Source organism: Hemicordylus capensis, chromosome 1 (genome assembly GCF_027244095.1).
Source record: "Hemicordylus capensis ecotype Gifberg chromosome 1, rHemCap1.1.pri, whole genome shotgun sequence".
NCBI lineage: Eukaryota > Metazoa > Chordata > Lepidosauria > Squamata > Cordylidae > Hemicordylus > Hemicordylus capensis.
In genome coordinates, this window is record NC_069657.1 from 234,598,812 (window position 1) to 234,620,798 (window position 21,987).

At 44.9% G+C, this 21,987-nt stretch overlaps 1 protein-coding gene across 8 annotated transcripts in view; it reads right to left on the reverse strand.

The window, feature by feature from the left end:
• The window catches only part of SPAG16 (sperm associated antigen 16), a 754,101-nt gene that overhangs the window by 79,325 nt on the left and 652,789 nt on the right, over nt 1-21,987 (reverse strand). The window contains exon 16 of one of the 8 annotated variants that reach the window (XM_053283354.1): nt 10,370-10,443. The exons of the other annotated variants lie outside the window; for them this stretch is intronic. Coding sequence (XP_053139329.1) covers nt 10,385-10,443 — 59 coding nt within the window. The 3' untranslated portion in view covers nt 10,370-10,384. Of the gene's footprint in view, nt 1-10,369; nt 10,444-21,987 lie in introns of those variants that run through there. 8 annotated transcript variants of the gene reach the window in all.

Consider the following 21,987-nt stretch of genomic DNA (forward strand, 5'->3'; position numbering starts at 1 on the left):
TGCTAGACTAGAAGGCTGTGCACACAAGCAGCCAAGCCCAGCATGGGCTTGGCTGCTCGTGTGAACGGCCAGGACTGAGACCAATCCTGGTGCCATCACAGCCCCAAGCCCGGTTTTATACCTGGCCTTGTACTGGGGTTAGAGGGCGCAAGTACACCCTCTACCATGGGGCTGGGATGATGCGTGTGCTGAGGCTGCTTGCAGCTCAGGCACACACAGTGTTGGGTGCCTAGAGCACCTGACTGTCAGGGTCTCGACCGGACTTGGCTGCACGCTGTCGACATATAGTGATGAATGTTGTTTTTCAGCAGGGAGTAGCTGACTGACGACGTGATATATAGTGCAAGCCATGAGAGCTCCCAGCGGGCAGCGATTTAAGGTTTATCAGCCCTCTGCAATAGGTGTTTGCTTTTCCTAAGAGTCTCTAATTGATCCCTGCGTCTCGTGACACGCTGCTGTTGGGGGGTCAGCGGGGGTTGGTTGCATAGCTCTTCTTCCGATTGGTCTTTCACGATTTCTGCTGCCTTAGGTTGTTGTGCCTGCTCAGAGTCATTATCCACAGCTGTTTCATGAATACTGACAGCCGGGCTCTGCCCCTCAGACACTCCTGCATCGCCTGGAAAGTTGACAGCTTCCCCTTCCTCCTCGCTGTCAGAGATCGAGGCCGTGACACTGACTCATGGGAGATTCCCCCAGTGCCGTGCCGTGTATTGTGTGATATCCAGAGGCTGAGACACATTGTTTCGGTCTCTGGAGAACCACACCGCTTTAAGCAGCATGGATCATGTGGGTGCATGGTCTGTACACCCCACTAATGCACTGTACATCCCACCAATGCACTGTACATACCACCAACTCATATAGGGGGGAGGTAGGCCCGTCCCTGCCTTCCTGCCTACCCAATCTCTGGTCATGTTAATAACCTTAATTGTACTAGGTCTGTATGTGCTGCTTTGGTTAAAACTGGAACCATCCTGAATCCAATTGCTTTTGTACTCTGATGTGGAACCCTGAACTAACCATGAGCAGGATGAACTTAACTGATGTTCCCTGAAAGGCCATAGGTGTTCTTAGTTGCAAGACATTTCTGCAACCTTTGCCTGCTTTGGCCTTGAAACTTGAGCTACCATCATCCCATTGAGTGATGCTGGCCTAGCTATGTCGCTGAGTGAGCTAACCCCTACCAGGGGTGTGCATAAAACCAGCTAGCCCGGTTTGGTTCGAGTCTGAACCAGACCCAAACAGGAATTGGTCAGCTCAGTTTTGCCCCCCATCAAACCCTCTCAGGTTCAGTTGGGAGGGGGGTTAATGAGTAAAACACACACAATTATTTTAGTACTAACCCCCTCTAGTGCACTTCTCTGGTGCCACAGGTTGTGTGTGTGTGTGCACAGAGGTCCCCCCTCCCACTGCTTGCCTTCCTCATAGGGTTGCGTGTTTTGTATTTTTTCTGTTTTGATTTGTACCAAATCTGAATCAACCCCATTTTGTATTTTGTCTGAAATTAAGCCTTCCGAATCACCCGTTTTGTTTTGTATCCGAATTAATCCAAATCTGAATTAATTCAGATTAAAAAATGGGTCACATGGACAAAAGAGTGGGTGTGGGTTAAAGTGCCCAATGAGTGGAAGCAACCACAAGAAGTTCAAAGGAATTGGGCAAACTGCTGATTTTTGGTGAATTTTTGAATTTTGCGCATCTTTCATATTTCCCCCATAGGGTATGATGGAGGTTTCAGGAAAAGTATAGCTTCACGCGGGGCAGGAGGGTGGGTGCGGCCCAGAGTGGAGTGTGGTTGGTGGTAGTGCCCAACTGGTGCAAGGAATCTACCACTATATTCTCAGAGGAATTTGGCAAAGGGCTGATTTTTAAAGAATTAATGAAGTTACGCGACTTTCAGATTTTCCTCGTAGGGTATAATGGAGGTTCCTGCAGTCCCATAACTCCACTTGAGGGGCATTGGGGTGGCCCAGAGCAAGTGGTGGTGTAGTGCAAATAGGGTGCAAACCTCCCACATGGGTTGCCAACCCATGAAGTACAGGGTTTTGTTGTTCTAGAGCTGTTCTGAGAGTAGATTCTCTAGAAGTATATGAGAGTGGATTCATGGTTTTTCATTAAAAATTGCATTTGCTACCAGAGAATCTAAACTCAACACCTCAGAAACAACAAAGCCCAGGACCCCAATGGGTTAGCAATCCAGGGACGTGTTTGGCACCCTCTGTGCACTACAACACCACTCGCTTCGGGCCATCCCAGTGCCCCACAGGTGGAGTTATGGGGCTGCCGAAACCTCCATTATTCCCTATGGGAAAAAATCTTAAAGACGCGTAAACCTCAAAAATTCCTAAGAAATCAGTCCTTTGCCCTATTTGGAATCTGGGTGCACCACCCTTGGTGCACTGCCACCCAACCCACTGTTTTGCCCCTGAAGCCCCACATAAACAAGTTGAAAGACTGAAGAGAATGATGAACAACGACGACACTTAATTTTTTGACACAGTTATTTGAGAATTTTGCAGCGGGCGAGAGCCTGTCCCTGTGACACTAGCACAGCAGCACAAACCATTTGTGGATTCAAGCAATCTTTCAATAAAAACACTCCCTCCCCATGGAACAGTGACCGCAGGTTATTTGAGATAGTAAGATAGACCAATGAACTGCCTTGGTACTTTGGAACAGCTTCAAATGTTCATTTAACTGAAGTGGAGTGAGCCATAGCCCAAACAAATCAGCCTACTGTTCAGAATTGTTGAGATTTATCATCACTGCATTTAAGAGAGTGAAAAACCATGGATCATGGTTACAAGAAAGAGAGAAGCAATTAAGATTCCTGGGGATGTCAGTAGATTGACGGGGTATTCCCCACCTACCCCCTCCTTTTGTCTCCTGTAGCCCCATGTGGATGACCTGTCCCTGCAATGGCAAAAGTTGTTAACCACTGGCTTAGAAATCATGTCCCACAAACTTACATTGTGGCCTAAATTACATTAGACTGCTCAACTTGGGCAACAAAACGTAGACACCACTATAACTCATAAAAATCAGAAGAAAAACAAAATAGCTCTTCAAAAGACCCCTGAGCAAGTCAAGAGATTCATTCTAAACCTTTGGAAAGAAAAACCTGTGTAATTTCAGAACTTTCCTAACAAGCTTCTCAAAAAACTCCACACAATTTATACCATGGCTTTTAGCAAGAGCTTTGGAATTGCATTGAGCTCCCAAAGATATTGGGGTATTTCTGTCTCAAAATGCTGTCTTCCAAATCCCTTTGCAAGGTCAGTTTGCATTTCAATCACACTGAATGCAACACATACATAACTAAATCATTCAAGCTCAAAAGCTTTTTGCATATCTTATCTTCTGCTAATAACTCAGTGCCTCAGCTGGAGTGGAAAGAGTCAGAGAAGTCAATTTCAATTTCAGTGCTTTTCCGATGCATTCTGTCCGAAACACAGTCATTTCAATTTGGAAACAAAAATCTCTGTTTTTTTAATTCTTGATTTTGTTTTGGTTACAAAACCTCCAAAATTGCCATTTTCGGGCACAAAACATTTTGTACCCGAATCGAAATGCACAAGCCTACTTCCTCATGCCAAAAATTATCTGGTTTAGGCATTCTTTGGCCTCTTCCAGGCCTTTCCCCCTCACAATGGCCATTTTGGAGGCTGCTGCACAAGTGCAATGGGCCTCTGTGTGGCCTGAGTCATGACCCCATGATGGAGATGTACATATCAGGTGGTATAAAAACATGATTGACAAATAAATAAATAAATAAATAAATAAATAAGTAAATAACAACCACACATACATAGGACAGCTCCTTATCTGGTCTACTATATTACTTAAGGCATAATTGAAGCACTCCACCCACGTGTAGGAACTCACATAATATACATAATCACTAACACTACAGCAGCATGTTCAAGAGGATTTGAGTCAGATAACACATAGGCCCCATTCACATGTAACCGGAAACCAGAGTTGACGGGGCCAGGGGTTGCCAAACCTGTACATCTGAAAGCGTGAAACTCTGGCCCTGCATGGAGAGAGACATGAGATTTTGCTCTCCAAACTCTCTCTTTTTGCTCTCTACTAACCCTCAGGTTGTAGTGAGTTTTGTCACTCCTATCTGAGGTTAACAGCTGCCTGCAGTACACCCAAATGCAGAACTGCAGGCTGGGCTGTCTGAAACTGGAGTTGAGGGAGCAAGCTCCTCCCTCTCTCCAGCTGTGATTGGCTGTGTGGGCTGTCCTTCATGCTAGAAGGAAGCCCACAGAGCCAGTTCCTCCTCCTCTCTGCAGTCTCCATGACTGCAGAGAGCCTCTCCATTATGTCAGAATGTGGACAGGGGAGCGGGGGTGGGGGGAGCAGAACCGCAGGTGCATTGAATCTGAGGTTCCATGTGAATGCAGCCATCGACTACACATAAAATTGTTTTTGCATATTTCTCTTCCCCACCCTTGAAAATGGGTAAAAAGATCCGTCTGGGATTTGAATTTGACAAGTGTCCTAAATGTCTGTACCAAATTTCATTCCAGAGTTAACGTTCAATAGAGTTACTGCATTGCAAAACCAACCAACCAACTTACAAACAAACAGAATGTTAATTGAGTCAGCCAAACCAAAAGCCTTACTTGGCCAAATCTGTGGAATCTCTGCAAATGTAGGGAATTGTTTATGCAGATGTTGGTAGGGAGGAATGAGGGAGGTTGCATTTAAATGAGGAGTCTGAACTGAATTTTTCCTTTGTTGGAAGGTAAAGAATGTTGTAGTTATCATGAAAATTAATGGCCAGCTGTAAAAGTTACCGTAAACAAGTTATGCCAGATGCCTGCTGAATTTTCATGGTTATGTTTTAAAAGTCTAACTAGCTAGCTTCTGAGGAACAAAACAAAACAGGGAAAAAACCCTAAAATCAAAGATGAAACAATGCACTAAGAAAATATTATGTTCAACTATGCATAAATAAACCCACAGAATAGTCTTATGTGCATACAATTAGGTGCAAGATTGCAGATGTTCATGTTCTAATTCTTTCCTCCTCCTAAAAATCTTAGGGTGACTTTCTATGATTTTGACAAAAGGGTACTCATCTGTGGGTCAAACTAAATATTACTTTAAGCACACACGAATCTTATAAGTTCACACAACACGAGCTGCCTCATGTTGTCTGGAGAGCTGGGAGCTCTCCACTCCTGGCCGCTCCAGACCTGAGTAGCCCAGCTCTTCTACTCTGGGTTTCTATAGGAAGCTGCTGGAGGAGATCAACTGGAGCTTTAGAATAAAATGCTAGCAATATGCTGATAACACTTCTCTTATCTCATATGTTCCCTACTTGGAACATATGTACAGTGGGGCATGTGAGTGAGCAGAGCCAAATCCTTCCCAGTTACCTCCCCCCTACTTTTGTTATTTTTATTTATTTAAAATACTTCTGTACCACCCCAAACTTGTGTCTCTGGAAGGTCTACAATTAAAACCATTAAAAAAAAATTAAACCCAGTATTAAAGATTTTAAAACTATACATCTAATTAAAAGCCTGGGTGAAGTGCCTTCAGTGCCTTTTTAAAAGTTGCCAGAGATGGGGAGGCTCTTATTTCAACAGGGAGTGCATTCCAAAGTCCAGGGGCAGCAATGGAGAAGGCCCATTCCCAAGAAGCCACCAGACAAGTTGGTAGCAACTGCCGACAAATACTGACAAAGTTGTTTGTCTCCCAGCTCAGCCGTGATACCAGAAATGAGCTGGGCTGGGAGAAAGGTGCCTGGGTGACAGATTGTGTCCAGGACATAAAGTGTGAGAGGGATCACCTTCCCCCATCTGCCCACCCCCTTTGATGTGAAAATTAGAGTAGGGACATAGCTATAATTGAATCGGGGGTTGTGGGATGTCCCTGGTCCTTGACAGAGAGGGGTCCTGCCAGCTGAGTGACAGCTTGATCTTTTCTCTCCTTCTCCCACTGCTCTGAAGAAGAAGATGATGGAAAAGGAGGGGGGGGGGGACACAGGGTCCCATCTTCACTTTTTATCCCAGGGTCCACTCCAACCTTGCTACATCCCTGAATTAGACTCTTTCCCTTGTTTTATATATGAGTATTATTTATTTATTTGATTTCTATCCAATCTGGCTCTATCCCACCGCCTCAGATTGCCTTGCAATCTTTTTTTTTTTTAAAAAAATCTCAATAATCTTGTCTCCGAAGGGCTCATGATTAATGCATTTTTTAAAAGTAAGGAATAGGACAGATTTGTGCAGAAACAAGTAGCACCAGCTCCATTATTTATTTATTTATTGTTCCATTTCTATATCACTTTTCATTAAAATAATCTCGAAGTGGTTTACAATATAATTAAAACAATGCACAATTAAAATACAAATTAAAAGTACAAATATTCAATATAAAAATAAAATATCTCTATTATTATTATTATTATTTAAAATCTCTATATCAAACAGTAACATTACATCCAGTGTAGCTCTGAATCAGCTCTCAGCTCACAGGAACTTGGGAACAAAGTGCACAAATTGCTCTTCAGGCATTAGCCTACATGTGCATATGGAGGCAGTGGGACAGCTTCTGCTCGTGCTAATACATAAAGGGCAGCTCCTCAGCTCTTGGTTTGAGTTGTTCTTTGGTAACATTAAGTGCCTTTCATAGAAGAGGTTTTCCATTTCACTGACCCACACTTTATGGAAGGAAAGGGAGGCTATGGAGTCTTTTTCACTGCAGAGAAAGAAGGCAGCCTTCCAGAGCAGGGTGTTTACTAATCAGGAACTGTGGAGTCTGTGAAAGAACTGTCAGCATCAACTGATTTATACTTAAGAACTGCTCCAGCTGCCAAGACCCTCGCTAACAGGATCTACCGACGCAGGGATAAATGAGACTGCCTTTCTGTTTTGGCCCCTGAGAGGCTTGTCAATCCGTCAAAAGCATCTGGAGAAAGTTTCAAGTAAGGAAACCACCTTTTGGATAGCTATTAAATCATTGTAACTGCAGACAGCAAGATGCAACCGATTGGCAGATGTGTAGCATAAGAAAGTCATAAGGAGTAAGTCAATGTGAATCTACAGAACACTGAGGGATTTTTTTTTTTTAAGAAAGGAGGAAAGTGAGATCGGAGTAATAGGAATATCACCCGCAGTTGTGTCAATGATATTGGAAAGGCGTAACCATCAGCCTTTATGCTTCAGGACATTATCTCTTTGCTACTTGCCTGAGTCTTGCCACAAAATCCTGTGTGGAAAAAGTTATTAGCAAACAGCCCTCATTGCTGATGTCATTGCTGGCTAACCGGGACCATCCCTAGGAGGGTGCAGGGCTGGGGGTGAGCGGCACTCCCCTTCAGCCACACTCCTCCTTCACTGGTGCTCTTTGCCCCCGCCCTCCAGTACCACATCCAGCACTAAGGAATTCAATCACCTCCCTCCTCATTCCAGCAAGGAGAGTAGCAACTAAACTTCCCAGCACCATGTGATTTAGATACCTCCAGCTCCCCATCAACTTTCTACCCAAGGCACCCCATATTTGTAGAGAGTGCCTCTCCAACATCAAGGCAGTCCATGTGCCCACTGCTTCGTCTAGTACCTTCTGCCCTACATCCAAAGTGCTGAGCTGCTCACACCCCCTTTTGAGGAGCTTCTTTTGATGCATGCCAGTGGCTCCACCAAAGTGCGCCTGTGTGCTCCTCTACACTGTGGGCCTCTCCTTTAGTATCCAGTTCACATGGCTTGGGCTGGGAAGTTCGATCACCTCTCTCTGTGCTCTAATGAGGAGGGAGGCGATCAAACTTCTTAGTGCTGTGTGTGCTACTGGAAGGCGGGGGGTGAGGAGAAGCAGCTGACTGGGAATGCAGGGGTGGCTGGGCTCGGCCACGGGGCCTGGTAGAGTGTGGGGCTGGCCTGGGGGGCAATTGCCCCACTCGCCCTGTCTAAGGGGCGGACTGGCTACTGCTCAAGATAAGACTTTGAAGTATAACTTCTGATCTGTATAAATGGTATTAATTTGCCTAAATATATGCAATCAAATCCTAATGTTCAGTTTCTGTTTTTATTTGCAAAGGCATTTAGTGCCTTTCGAGACTCTCTGAAGACAAATAAGGAAGTCTTCGCCTAATTCATGAAATTTACTGCTACAATGATGGAACATCTCTATTTTGTTTTTTCGGCAAATGCAGCAAACTGTGGGGAGTCTTTAGTTTTGTCTAGCTGTGGTTGTTGGGCAAATGTGTGAGCAGCAACTGCTGTAGGAATGGTATGGTGCACTGGCTTTGCCTGGTCCCAACAGGGACAGAGAGCAGGCCAGTGGCAAAGTCCTCAAAGAGGTCTTCAACCAGGTGGGAGAAGGAAGGAAGGAAGGAAGGAAGGAAGGAAGGAAGGAAGGAAGGAAGGAAGGAAAGACATAGGAGGAAGGACATGGGAGGAAAAAAAGGAGAAGGGATGTACTTCCCACCTTGTCTCAGGCAGCCCTAGAAAGCACAGCTCTCAGGGTGATGAGCCAGGCTGCACTTCAGCTTCAACAGCTATGTAGAGAGGCGTAGCCACTATTGTGCAAACAGGTTCAAAAAGCCTGGGCTGCAAATGGTAGGGGCCACTGAAGTCCCAAGGGGGGCATGGCTCAGACTCTGGAAGAGCTCGAGGGGGCTTGTGGCTCCCCAGGGGGCTTGTGGCTTGGGCTCCCCTGCCCACACCCAGGCTACTAAGAGCCCCGAGCCAGCACTTGCCCGTCCTCTTGAGACAGCATTTGCTGCCTGAAAGCATCTATTTCCCTTTCTCTCCCTCCGGTGAAAGAGAAAGGGAGAATAGATGCTTTCAGGTAGCAAGCTCTGTCTGAAATGACAGGGAAATGCTTGCTTGGGCTCTTGGGAGCTTGAGGCCACGGCCCCTTTGCACACAAAGGGGGCATGGCCTCGAGCTCCGAAGAGCCCAAGCAAGCGCTTCCCTGTCATTTACACCCAGAGACGCAAGTTTGGGTGGTGTGTGTGTGTGTGTAGACAGATAGATAGATAGATAGATAGATAGATAGATAGATAGATAGATAGATAGTAATTATAATTATAATTTTAGGCAGTGCTTGCTGCCTGAAAGCATCTATTCTCCCTTTCTCTCCCTCTCTGGATTTTCTCGAAGCTCAGGCACACCCCATGTTCATGACATTGTGCATACGGGACATCATCAGAGGGGCCTCCGGGTGGGGCCAGACCTGGACCCAGGCCACCGCTCAGCTGGCTCTGTGCCTGGCTGTGCAGCAGTAAGGAGAAGAGGCCAGGCCAGTACCCCACCTCCTCCACTGGTCCTCCAAGCAGTGCTTTCTGGGCAAGCAAAAAGCAAACAAGGAAAGGAAATCTGATCAGAACAACATCATCTTTGTCCTCCCCTGAGTAGGCCAGGAGTCTGTGAACAAGATTCTCCAGAACTGAGACTAAAGTTCCCAAACTATGGAAATGGAACCAAAATTTCATCAAAGTAAATTAGAAAAATAATGTCAGGGTTCCTCCATGGAGAACCTAAAATTCAAAGAGGGCTTTCAGGGTTCTTTCCAAAGAGAAGCATTGGAGACTTTCCCCAGATGATTTCTCTATATCCCTAGTTATGGTCCTAAGAAACAGAAAAAGAGGCTGTGCTCACAAGCAGGCCTACTCAGCTTAGGGCAGCCTACACTTGTGTGCAGTGCCAGGATCAAGGACGAGATCAAGGCTCCCCTGGTAGCCCTATATTTTTATCCAGGCTTTTACCTCCAGGCAGTCCAAGCATACACAGAGCCAGGGACCTAGAGGGCCTGACACGAGGGGGAATCCTTGAATACACTGTGCGGCTTGTGTGGTGCATTGAAGTAGTAGTAGGAATAGTAATAGTAACTGCTTACTACTACTTCAAGGATATCTAGGGGCTGGGACTTGTTTTCCTGGCCTCCAGAGATCCGCAATGCTGGGTGTTGCAGAGAAATTACTTTTCCTCCATGTAATTGAACAGGAAGCAGCATTAACCTTAGAAACAAGAATTTGATATTTATTACTAACTAAAACATAGACTGAGAAAAACCCCAATAAACTTACTGAGAGGGAGAACCTCTCAGTTTGAATTAAAGGCAGCAAGTAAGGAGCAGACAAACAAACTTTGACTCCACCTCCCAAGCCAATACATAGAGACATACACGTAGAGAAGCATGCCCCATACAAAGACCTGAGACAATGTCTATGGCAAAATCCCAACACCGGGAGCAGCACAGATTGTGGGTGTGTGCAATGGCTCACTGAAGAGCAGCATATGGATCATCTGGGGGGGAGGTACATGCCCAACTACCAGGCATGTGAATGGCCTTAAAGTCTTTGATGACAGTACCTTTTAGGGCTGATGATGGAGGGTGAGTAGCTCCAGATCTTCAAGGCTTAGAAATGGATTATCTGCACCTTTGTCCTCACTTCTAAAGCCCCCTTATCGTAAAACACTGGAAACCACAATAATGTTTGCAGGATTAAAGGGCTGACCGCAGTTCCATGTATTTAAGCAGACAACTAATCCAATCTCACAGAAAGACAGTTGGAGTCATATAGTGAGGTTGTTCACAACCAGCTCTTCCTAGGCTAGTGTAGCTCTACCACAGCTGGTCTTGAGAACAGCTGGGATCTGTGAGGCAGAAGCATGCATGTGCACCCTTCTATCTCACCGCCCAGGCATGCGAACACTTGGAGCCTGAGTGTTCATAGAGCTAGGAAGAAGGAGCAGCCCAGCAGGAGAAAGTTCCCCAAATGAATTGCACTGTTCATGCAGTGCATTGTGGGCTACCTGGAGGATGGACGTTCCCCCCCCCCCCCCACTGCTGTGCCACTTGCCGCCCTGTTGCTCATGTGGGCACAAGAGTGGCAGAGCCTCTGGTTGGGCTCTGGATCATTGATGGGGGGAGGCGGGGAGGCTTCCCCCAAGCCCTCCCCAGGACAGGTAATTTTGGTCATTTGTACAACCTCATCACCTAACAGCAAAAGGGGTGTAGGAGTGATAAAAACAGAACTCTCCTTCCTACTCATGGTAGACATCTCTGCAACTTCTATCCTTGAATGTTTTTTCTTATCAGCTGAGCTCTGGTACTGTGGGAAACAGGATGCTGGACCAGATATGTGTAGATTCTCTGTTAGAATGGATCAGCATATGTGCACATTTCAGCTTAAACTGTATATAGCTCTCCAGTGGTTAAACTGAAGATGCTCATGAATTTATCTTCAACTGCATTTCAGTACAAAACAACCTATGTCGTGCTGTACATAAACATATATATTTTTAAACGTGTTGTCCTATGTCCCACTAGAGAGAGAGCCAGCATACCATAGTGGTTAGAGTGCTGGACTAGGACCGGGAAGACCCAAGTTCAAACCCCCATTCAACCATGAAACTCAAGGGCCAGTCATGTATATCTCAGCCTAACCTACATCACAGGGTTGTTGTGAGGATAAACATAACCATGTGCACTGCTCTGAGCTCCTCAGAGTAAGAGTGGGATATAAATGTAAACAAACAAACAAACAATATAGTATACCATATATTATAGTATGCAATACTATGCATTTTTGTTGGGTTACAACTGAGCAGAGCCTTTTGCTGTGCCATTCTGCCCTGCCTTCAGACATCATTGGCTGATTCTGTATCCCTCTCTGTCCACTGCACAGCACACACACACACATGCTGACTCCACTGAGTGTATCGCCCTCCACACTGCACGTCACATCAGAAGAGCAGCACCATTTCTGAAATATCTCCACAGTGTGTGTGTGTGTGTGTGTGTGTGTGTGTGCGCGCGCGCTGTTATCTGCTGAGCGCTTGAAAATTTCCACTGCAAAACTTCCATATGCAAATACAACAAGAAAGGGAAAAGGGAAGAATAAAAACCATACACAAAAATCTACGTGCTTGAACACACAAAGGAATACATCTAAAATGCACATAGAACCACGGCATTCTTTGCTCACTGTGGATATGTTTAAAAGACAGATTTTAAAAACCCAGCAAACAGATGTCATTTCCACAGACCCAGGGAAAACATTCCACGAGGCAGGCATGGATGCAGGGAGAGAGGCAAGGGGGTGGCAAGTTCCAGGCCCCGGCCCCCATGCTGCCCCCTGCCACCACCCTTCCTTGTACTGCTGGAGCATGCTGTTCTTTTTCTCCTCCTTGCCCCACTGGTGTACATCTCTCCTCCCTCCATCCCCTGACTTGAGATAGGAAGGTCCCTGCCCCCACCGCCTGGCTTGGTGGCACAGTCTGCGTGTGCTTGCGTGCTACCGCCACTGCCTTGGGAGCACCCTCTGAGAATGCTGAGCATTGAGCCACAGACTTTTTTTGGGGGGAGGGGTCATATTTGCCTCAGGCAGCAAAATGTCTTGGACCGCTCCTGCACAGAACATTAAATACTACCAGTGTGGACTGCATAGAAATGGAATGAAATCAATGTGTTCCACCCATCCCTAACTGAATCACACAGAACTACTGCCATCACATCTAATTTAGTCCTAAGACTAGAATACACACACACACACACACACACACACACACACACACACACTCTTATATCCCGCTCTTCCTCCAAGGAGCCCAGAGTGGTGTACTACATACTTGAATTTCTCTTTCACAACAACAGGTTAGGCTGAGAGAGAAGCGACTGGCCCAGAGTCACCCAGCTAGTATCATGGCTGAATGGGGATTTGAACTCGGGTCTCCCCGGTCCTAGTCCAGCACTCTAACCACTATACCACACTGGCTCAGTGAGTATCTATCTGAAAATATGCCATTCTTTTGAAACCAAACTTCTAAGTCCCCCCCCCACCGCCCAAATGCATAGAAGTGCACAATAATTGCGAGGAGCAGAAGTGCATACTAAGGATAGGTAAAAGTTAAAGTATTCTACACAGGGACAAAAAGGACAGAAGCCATATCTGCACATTGGGCCCTTTCCCATGATCAGTGACCCAGGCGGGAGGACACACAGGGAGAAAGGCTACAGAAACTTGGCTACCCTGCAGATGACCAGGTCCCAGTTGCCAGGCACGCAGATTGTGAGCCCAGACAATGCACCGCTGCCTGACAATCTGCGTTGTCCCAGCCTCCTTAAATCCCACAATGCACTCGCATGCACCACATTGTGGTATCCCCCCAGTGATGTGTGGGCATCCCTCAGTGTCTCAGCACCAGCACTGAGTTAAACAGGTCACTTTTTAAAACTCAAGATAAACAGGGTCAGTTAAACAGGGTTAAGTGAGCGATCGCTCCCTTAACTTTGCTTAACAAAGGGCCAGCATGGTGTAGCAGTTAGAGTGCTGGACTAGGACCAGGGAGACCCGAGTTCAAATCCCCATTCAGCCATGATACTAGCTGGGTGACTCTGGGCCAGTCACTTCTCTCTCAGCCTAACCTACTTCACAGGGTTGTTGTGAAAGAGAAACTCAAGTATGTAGTACACCACTCTGGGCTCCTGGGAGGAAGAGCGGGATATAAATGTAACAACAACAACAACAACAACAACAACAGCTGGGCTTCATAGCATGGGTTTGGCACAGCAGCACAGTTGGGACCCATGCAGTTCCCGTTGGTTATCACAGGCAGCCAAGCCTGGGCTTGGCTGCCTTAGCCCTGCCTTGGCTGCTCATGTTCACTTCATGTACAATCTATTCACAGTGTACACGGGATGTACAGATCTGCACATACAGTAATAAACTTCATATCTGTATCTTACATTGGAAGGTGCCTGTACTCAGATTCACTTTTAAAATGAATACATGTGTAGTCATTCATACACAAATGTGTATATATCTGAATGTACAAAGAGCGTAATGTCTGAATAGGCTACAGAAGTAAATAAAACAAGGCTGAGGTGTTTACATTTGCACCCCAATAGTTCTTATAAACCAAGAGGGAATATTAATCAAATGATTTAGAAATCCACAAATTAGGGAAATGCATTCTTTCATTTAATTAAAGCTGTATTCTTTTAAAGGCTATCCTTTGCTCTGCCATTCTTTTCATTGGAGCTTGGAGAAACACAGTGAGGCTATTTCCAAGATCCCTGGAAGGCAGAAGCTTAGCCCGCTTTCCGCCTAATTCCCCCTCCCCTTAAATGAGGTTAACGGAGTGAGCCTCCCAGGCTCGGGGGTCTCTCCAGGATGATCCCTAAAGCCCCCACTGGCTCCGTGACAGAGCTGGCAGTCGTGGGGGTGGCCGATCTGGCCGCCCAGGGCTGCCTTTTGCCCAGGGCTAAGCCCGCTCTCCCCACAGACCCAGAAGAAGCTCTTCTCACTGATCGTGAGAAGAGCTTCAATATCTTAACCAACACAGTCAATATAGCACCTCTGTTCAGTGTGCTGTGATCTGTATATTGATGTGCAATGAGCTGCTGAACGTGGGGAAGTCTCAAGAGACTCACCTTTAACAGCTCATTCCTAAGCAGTAGACACTTTCAGATCCCCACCCCACATCTCTATACCCAGGCATCACTTGTTTGGTGTAGAAAGAAGGATGTGGCCATGCTACTTCTCTTGCAAGTATCTGGTTGGGGCAATAGCCCTTCTGAAAGTAACATTTTGTAATGCAATATGTGGGAATAATGTCCTTATGCTGCCTAAATCAAAGCTTCTCAGCCTAGAGTTATTTTTATTTACATTTTCTATCTTTTGCATGACAATACCATATATCATTTTCTTCTAGTACCACAGTGCACCCTTGATATCTCTGGTGGATAGCTAAGATACAGAACAATTCCTGGTTCATGGATTAAATGCTTCTAGCTTTGTTGTTGATTTTTTAAAAAAAGGCATGTATTACACTGTATCAAGATGAGCATATAATTAGCAGCAATCTCTCTCTCTCTCTCCCCCCACCCCTTGATAGAGAAACTCTGATCTGAGATACAAGGTGTGAGCTCACATCTGTTTTGTTTTTCTAGGGCACAAGGCTTTTAAAAGTCACCTTCACTTAGTTTCTACCATAAAAAGCAAGCAGTAACTTCACAGGTACAATCATGAGTTCATGAAGAATTTCTATTGATCTTTTTATCCCAGATTCCCCTACATAATTATCAGTTTAAATATTTTACTCATCAGTGATTTTAATCAAATTGATCCCATTTTTATATTTTAAGTGCCTTTAAATGATTTATTCTAATCTTATAATCTTTAACGTTTCATGACAGAATAAGTCATGACCTCTTTGTTAATTTCTAAAGTACTAAGCTTATTTTCTTTCCAGTTCCTTATCAATCGCATTAATTATTTCCTAGAGGACTTCATCCTTCCTGATAGTCATATCAAGGTTTCCTGAAATGGGTTATAAATTATTTCCTGAAGTGGTTGATAATCAATTACATATTTGAAGTCAGTCAACAATATAAATTTGGTTCCAATACTCATGCCATAATATAACAAATCAATTTTCAAATCCAAGGAAGTGAAAACCACCCATATATTTAGAAAATTTTGCATGAAGTCAGAGTTTCCTTGGAAGCTTTTTGCCCAGTTGTGTGTGGCTATGCCAGCGCACCATTGTGGCTTCTTCAGATGGCAGCATTTGTTTCAATACAAGCTCATATGAAAAATCAGAGCTCCATGGATGCAGATTAAAAAGCTTACCCAGAACTTGGGTACTTGATAGAGTTCTTGAAGGAAGGTGAACAGAGTCTATATATGATTTTACACACATGATTTTAGGACAAATGGGACAAATATTTAGGACAGATTTAGGACAGATTTTAGGACAAAGAATTGCATGTGTCTATGCTGATGAGATGCTGCATGAATATAAGACCAGTGAGCATTCATTATCTGAAAAACATGGAAGGCAAGGGATCTATCTTAACTAGAAAGAAAAGGGCAGGCACCTGGAGGGTAACTGAGACAGAGAAAAGAGAATAATTTGAAAGAGAAGGAGATAAAGAAAATGATGTGCTGTAGGGTATGATGACTAGTGAGGTGGATGATGCTTTATATCTGAATTCTTGAACACCTGATAGGGAAGATGAGGGAATGGCTCAACTGTTAGCTGCTGCAGAACCAGCACTGTCTGCTATCAGCACTACTGCTTCAATGTTGTGGGAGCTTCATGGCCGTTTTCTTCATGGCCCTCTTTCTTTAGCAGAATTGAACTATACACATCTGAGAGATCACGTTCTGTCCTCTGACCCATCATAATATCTCTGAACACCTAGGAATATCTCCTGATTCAAAGCCTACCATCTGTTTATTGTATCCAGAAAGCAGAACTGCACAGAGAAAAATTCTATTGTTCCATAGCTGTCGAATTCCTTACTGCTAGTGCATCTTTCAGAAATGCTGTAAGACATTTTACATTTGAACTAGTATTTGAACTAGGAGCCAGTGTGGTGTAGTGGTTAGAGTGCTGGACTAGGACCGGGGAGACCCGAGTTCAAATCCCCATTCAGCCATAAAACTAGCTGGGTGACTCTGGGCCAGTCACCTCTCTCTCAACCTAACCTACTTCACAGGGTTGTTGTGAAGAGAAACCTAAGTATGTAGTATACCGCTCTGGGCTCCTTGGAGGAAGAGTGGGATATACATGTAATAAATAAATAAATATCTGGTATCCAGACCTCAGCAAACCAGTCAATGAGAATGGGACCAAGCTAGACACTGAAATACTTAATATTTATGTATGTTGACCACACTGCAGTATCCTATATCTTCAGGGTCAACTATGTATGTGTATTTATATGGAGGAACAATGTTACTAAATATATGAGCATACATATTAATATGTGTAATTCATACATGTAAGGTGCATCTGATCTAGCTTTCCTTCTCTTTGTGTGGATTTTTAAAAAGATATAAATAAGAGACGACAGCGTGAGCAGGTTGGAGCTCACAGAAGAAATTCACAAAATGAGTCTGGTTTATTGGCTGAAAGAAGGTCATTGTGACCTAGTCATAATTGAACCATAAAGTGTGAAATGTAACAGGAACAGAGAAATTCTGCTTATGGTAAGCTTATAAAATAAACATCCACGAGGAAAACAAAAACATTTCCTATGGCCTTCAACTATCAAGAGGTTGTGAAGTAATGCAAGTGAATACCATTTATGCCTGGTTATAGAAACAAAAGAAAAGAAAAAGAGAAACATAAACATGCTGTTTAATTGAGAACAGATTGAACCCAGTGATTTTGAAAAAGCACCTAGTAGCAAAACACAATGTTGAAGAAAAGTTAATGGGACTGAATAAGAATGGGTTGCTTTTCTGGAAATGCTGTTCTTCAAGTGGTCATCTGTGCAGTCACACCTTTAGGATCCGTGCCTGCACAGAGCATCAGCACTGGAGGTTACTTTAAGGAATCGTTTGACATGGTTGTCCTTAAAGAGGGATCCAGATATTAACAGCAGGGAAAGAGCAGAGACAGCCAGCAAGTGATCTCTGAGAGTGCAGAGGTGAGGGCCTGAAGCACTTTTTCTGGCAAAATGGGGTGAATTCTGGTTGGTCATCTGCATCTTGCCAACTTGCCAGCTGGGGCCCATTGTTGTACATATGGGAGAGGGCCTTCTCAGTGGCTGCCCCCAGACATCTGTTTTTAGTTTGAAACCTAGCTGTTTTAATATGGCAATTTATGAATTAATTGATTTTTAAAATCTTTTTAAGATTTTAAGCTTGGGGTCAAAAGGTGAAAAGGGGAGGGGAGCAAAAGATTAACAAACATGCTATAATAGTAGCAAAGAGGTAGACATCCAATGAAACAGAGACCACGAAGCAGGACCTGTCATCTGATGTTTACTTGAATACTTGAATACAGTCATATTCAACCTTAGCAAGCCCAGATCTTCCTGTCTAGCCTCAGGCGGTAGCATGGTGCCCTCTTTAATATTGTTACCACACATGTCTGTCTCCTCCTCCTCTCTCTGTGTGTATCTGTTCTCTCTTCTACTCTCTCTTGATTTCTCATTTTCTTAAAATAATAATAATAATTGTGGTGCTCCTGTTGTAACCCACATGAGACCAGAACACAACCTAGTTCTAGTTGTGGGTTATGAACCATCAGTTGCAGACCAATAGAGCACCAAAGTGGTGTCAACACCAGGCACAAACTATGAGCAGAAGTAAACAGCAAAGTGAATACGGGACAGTCAAGTGACAAATACAGCAAACAAGCCTAAGAAAATAGAAAAGTAGCGTGGCTATTATAAGAAGCATAAACTTTGCAGGTATTATAGTAATAAGACCACACCAGTCAGTCAAAAGGTGGATAACAGCTATGAATAATCTCCCAACTGGATATGCAGGTGCAAAATGTTTTGCATCTATGGTGCACCTATAACAGTAGAACTAATGCATGCAGATATGAACTAGATATGCAATGGTAATGGTACACATTAAGTGTGAACACAACTTCCATGGCAAATTATGAAAACAGACATGAGATGGATTCACCAATGAAGCAGAAAATATCAGCATGATTGACAACTACTAATGTGCTAGGATTTAAACTGATGAGCAGCCTGATTGGAGATTATTAGCATTGTACTCCAAGATGCTGCAGACTGGTTTGTGAGAGCACAGCACTGAAGTGCTTCCTTGACACCCAGAAGCTTTTTACACTGACAGTGACTTAGACAGACAGCCTTGCAAGCAAACTGTGGTATCTTCTGGTCTCCTTCTGATTCTTGCCCTTCCACCCTCTTGAGATCGTTGCAAAAGTGGGAGGGGGAACGGCTGCCAACACAAAGCGCATGCAACCCGGAGATCAGCATTTGTGTGACTGAACATTGTAGTGAGAGAAGATAACATGAGATAAAGCTTGAGCTCCTTGGAGGAAACCCAAAATAAACATACAATTAATAAAATAATCAGCAACCTCAGCTTTCAGTCACTGAGCTGAAGAGGAATTATATTGGTGAAATAAATTATATTTTGATTTATCTTCTAAGACCATGAAGCACTCAAAGGCTGGAAGATAGGAAGGAGCTGCCCGGAGCTACTCTGTCTGGTGGCACCTTTAGATAAGTGGATTTTACCCAACAATGGTTGCTCCACGTATGCCTGGATTACACTAGAAACGGGCAGTGCTTGCCAAGTTCTCACTGCCATAGCTCAGTGGCAGAGCCCCTGCTTTGAATCAAAAGCTCCCATAGCCTGAGCATCTGGGTCTCAGGGGGAAGGACTGGGAAAGACCTTGGAGAGCTGCCACCAGTCAGAGTAGATTACTGGGCTAGTTGGACCAGTGAACTGATTCAGCTTCATATTCATTTACCTTGCATTGGTTAAAAGAGCACTTTCAGTGACTTAAGGATAGAAGCAGAGCAGTTACATTTTGCTATAACAATCAAAAGGTAAAAGAACATGCATGCAAAATCCATTAGAAACTGAGTTTATTAAGCTGTTTCACCGTATATTTTAATAAAACAAAACAGCCAATAGGTGAACAAATTACTAGGGCCCAAAACAGTTTTAGATGAATTCCAACAGGAGGCTAACATTCCTAATTGCACCAATTTAGCTTTTTGAAATTTAAGCTTACCCACAGGTGCAGTAAGTGTTTGGGCAGAATAATTCAGTATCTCTACGGCATGTTCTTCAGAACAGCTGCAGCAGCAAGCAGTTTCAGTAGCCAGCAAGGAACAGATGGGAATCCAATGTTATAGTGTAATGTTACAATTATTTTACAGTTTGAAAACCAAAAGTGAATACAGATAGCAAAGCAACCCTGAAAAGCCTAAGTGTGCCCTTTCTTAGTGTGAGTATATTTATTGTTATGGTGTCATGCTTCTCCTCTGCCTCCCTCCTGCAGCCAGGGTCAAGCAGGCCTCAGGAGAGTGGGGAGGGGCCTGTCAACCACCCTCTTCCTCCTCAATCTACCAGGGAGAGCGAGAGAGCGCCTTGCTCCTCCCCGGGAGCCTCTAAGGGCCGCGACCTTCCATCTCCTCTGGCTGCCTCATCATTGGAAGTGGGCCCATTAAATAGCTCCCCACACAAAGGACAATCAGCTGCCTCCCCTCCTGGCCCATCCCCCGTTGCCTGGCTATTCCCCCTGTCATCCCCCCTGCAACCTCTGAGATTGCCATCCTTCTGCGCCCCGCCCCTTCTCCCAGAGATGTCACACGCCACAGCCAAGGGGTGGGGGCTGCTCTCTTCTTGGTGCAGCCAGGCAGCCACCTGCCAGGACATACCTACCCAACCATGGGCAGCCTGCCCCCCAGGCCTCCGTGCGCTCCTTGGCCTCTGGGGACAGGCGTCCCTGCTTCCAGGTGGGCGCAGGCTTGTCTCCACGGCCCTTGGGCTGAGTAAGTCCCCTCACAGTTGGGAGCCTGCGCGGAAGGGCCCGGCATACAGTAAGTAAGAAAGTAGGTAAATAGCATTTAGTATGACTTAGTGATTGTTGCTGGTTTGGGTTTTTTGTTAACTCTTCCTTGCAAAACACTGCCCCTATTTTGCCTTATGCGGAGAGGCTGAGGCTGCTTTCCCAAATAATCTGGACATTGCTGTGTATGGAGTTCTTTGCATCCCAGCACCCTCCACAATCCCATATATGAAGGTACTTTACACTGAGCTAAAGCACTGGTATATTTAGCACATCACTGTTTACTCCCTGGAGCCCCTGGTGGCGCAGTGGTAAAACTGCTGCCCTGTAACCAGAAGGTTACAAGTTCGATCCTGACCAGGGGCTCAAGGTTGACTCAGCCTTCCATCCTTCCGAGGTTGGTAAAATGAGTACCCAGAATGTTGGGGGGCAATATGCTAAATCATGTAAACCGCTTAGAGAGTTTCCAGCTATAGAGCGGTATATAAATGTAAGTGATATTGCTATTGCTACTCCAACCAGTGAAGGCTCTCCAGGGCCTTAGGCAGCAATGTAAGGTGGTGGTCTCCAGGGCCTTGGGCAGTTTAACAGGAGATGCTGGATATGGAACCTGTCAGGGCTGACTTCAGGTTTCAAGGGGCCCTTGACAAATAGTCCTTCAGGGCACTTTCTGGAATACGAGATTTGCAGCCGTTAATGCATTGCAAACTGTGATGGAATAATGCAATGGTTTCAAAATAAGATCAATGGGTTGTTAATGCTTTGTTGTATGTTGGTGGCCATTTATATTTGCTGTCTGCTGCAAAGTATTTTCCAGGCAAGAGTGTCCATATTCTCATTGAAATGCATTTATCTGCCCCTCCTCCTGCTCCATTTTGGCCAATGGAATTGTGGAGTGTGTGTGACATAGCAATAGCAATAGCACTTACATTTATATACCGCTTTATAGCCGGAGCTCTCTAAGCGGTTTACAATGATTTAGCATATTGCCCCCAACATTCTGGGTACTCATTTTACCGACCTCGGAAGGATGGAAGGCTGAGTCAACCTTGAGCCCCTGGTCAGGATCGAACTTGTAACCTTCTGGTTACAGGGCGGCAGTTTTACCACTGTGCCACCAGGGGCTCATGACATGATGACCATATATAGATAGATAGATAGATAGATAGATATAAAAATAAATAAAAAATTTCTTGGCTCCTTTGTGCTAATCCACCAGCAGGGGGAAGCGCCCTTCCAAAACAAAACTATTCATTGTTGCATTCTTGCACAAGTGATTCCAGTTATAATTTTAAAAAATAATAATAATGGGGGAGCAAAAGGGAATCCTGTGGTGAGCCTGGAAGGGGAAAATAGAGGAACTGGCACATCCAGGTGGGCATTCTCTTCCATGGCAGCAGCCAGTGGCCCCTCAGCTCCCCCGCTGCCACTCCTCCTCAGTTGGTGCCCTAGGCAGAGCCTCACTAGGGCCGGGGAGCCTTGCAGTTGGGCACCTTCATCCTCTCCGGTATTGCCCTCACTGCTTCCCTCCTGCTGGACCTTCTCTTGAGGACAGAGGATGGCAGCGGCGCACTTCCAGAGAAATAAATAAATAAATAAATAAATAGGAGGGAAGAAGCGGAGAGGAGGTGAGTGCTCCTCCAGTGAAGGCTGTGGGATTGCACAGAAGTAAATGAATCATAATTCAGTTCAATGGGCTTCCTTTTAAGTAAGT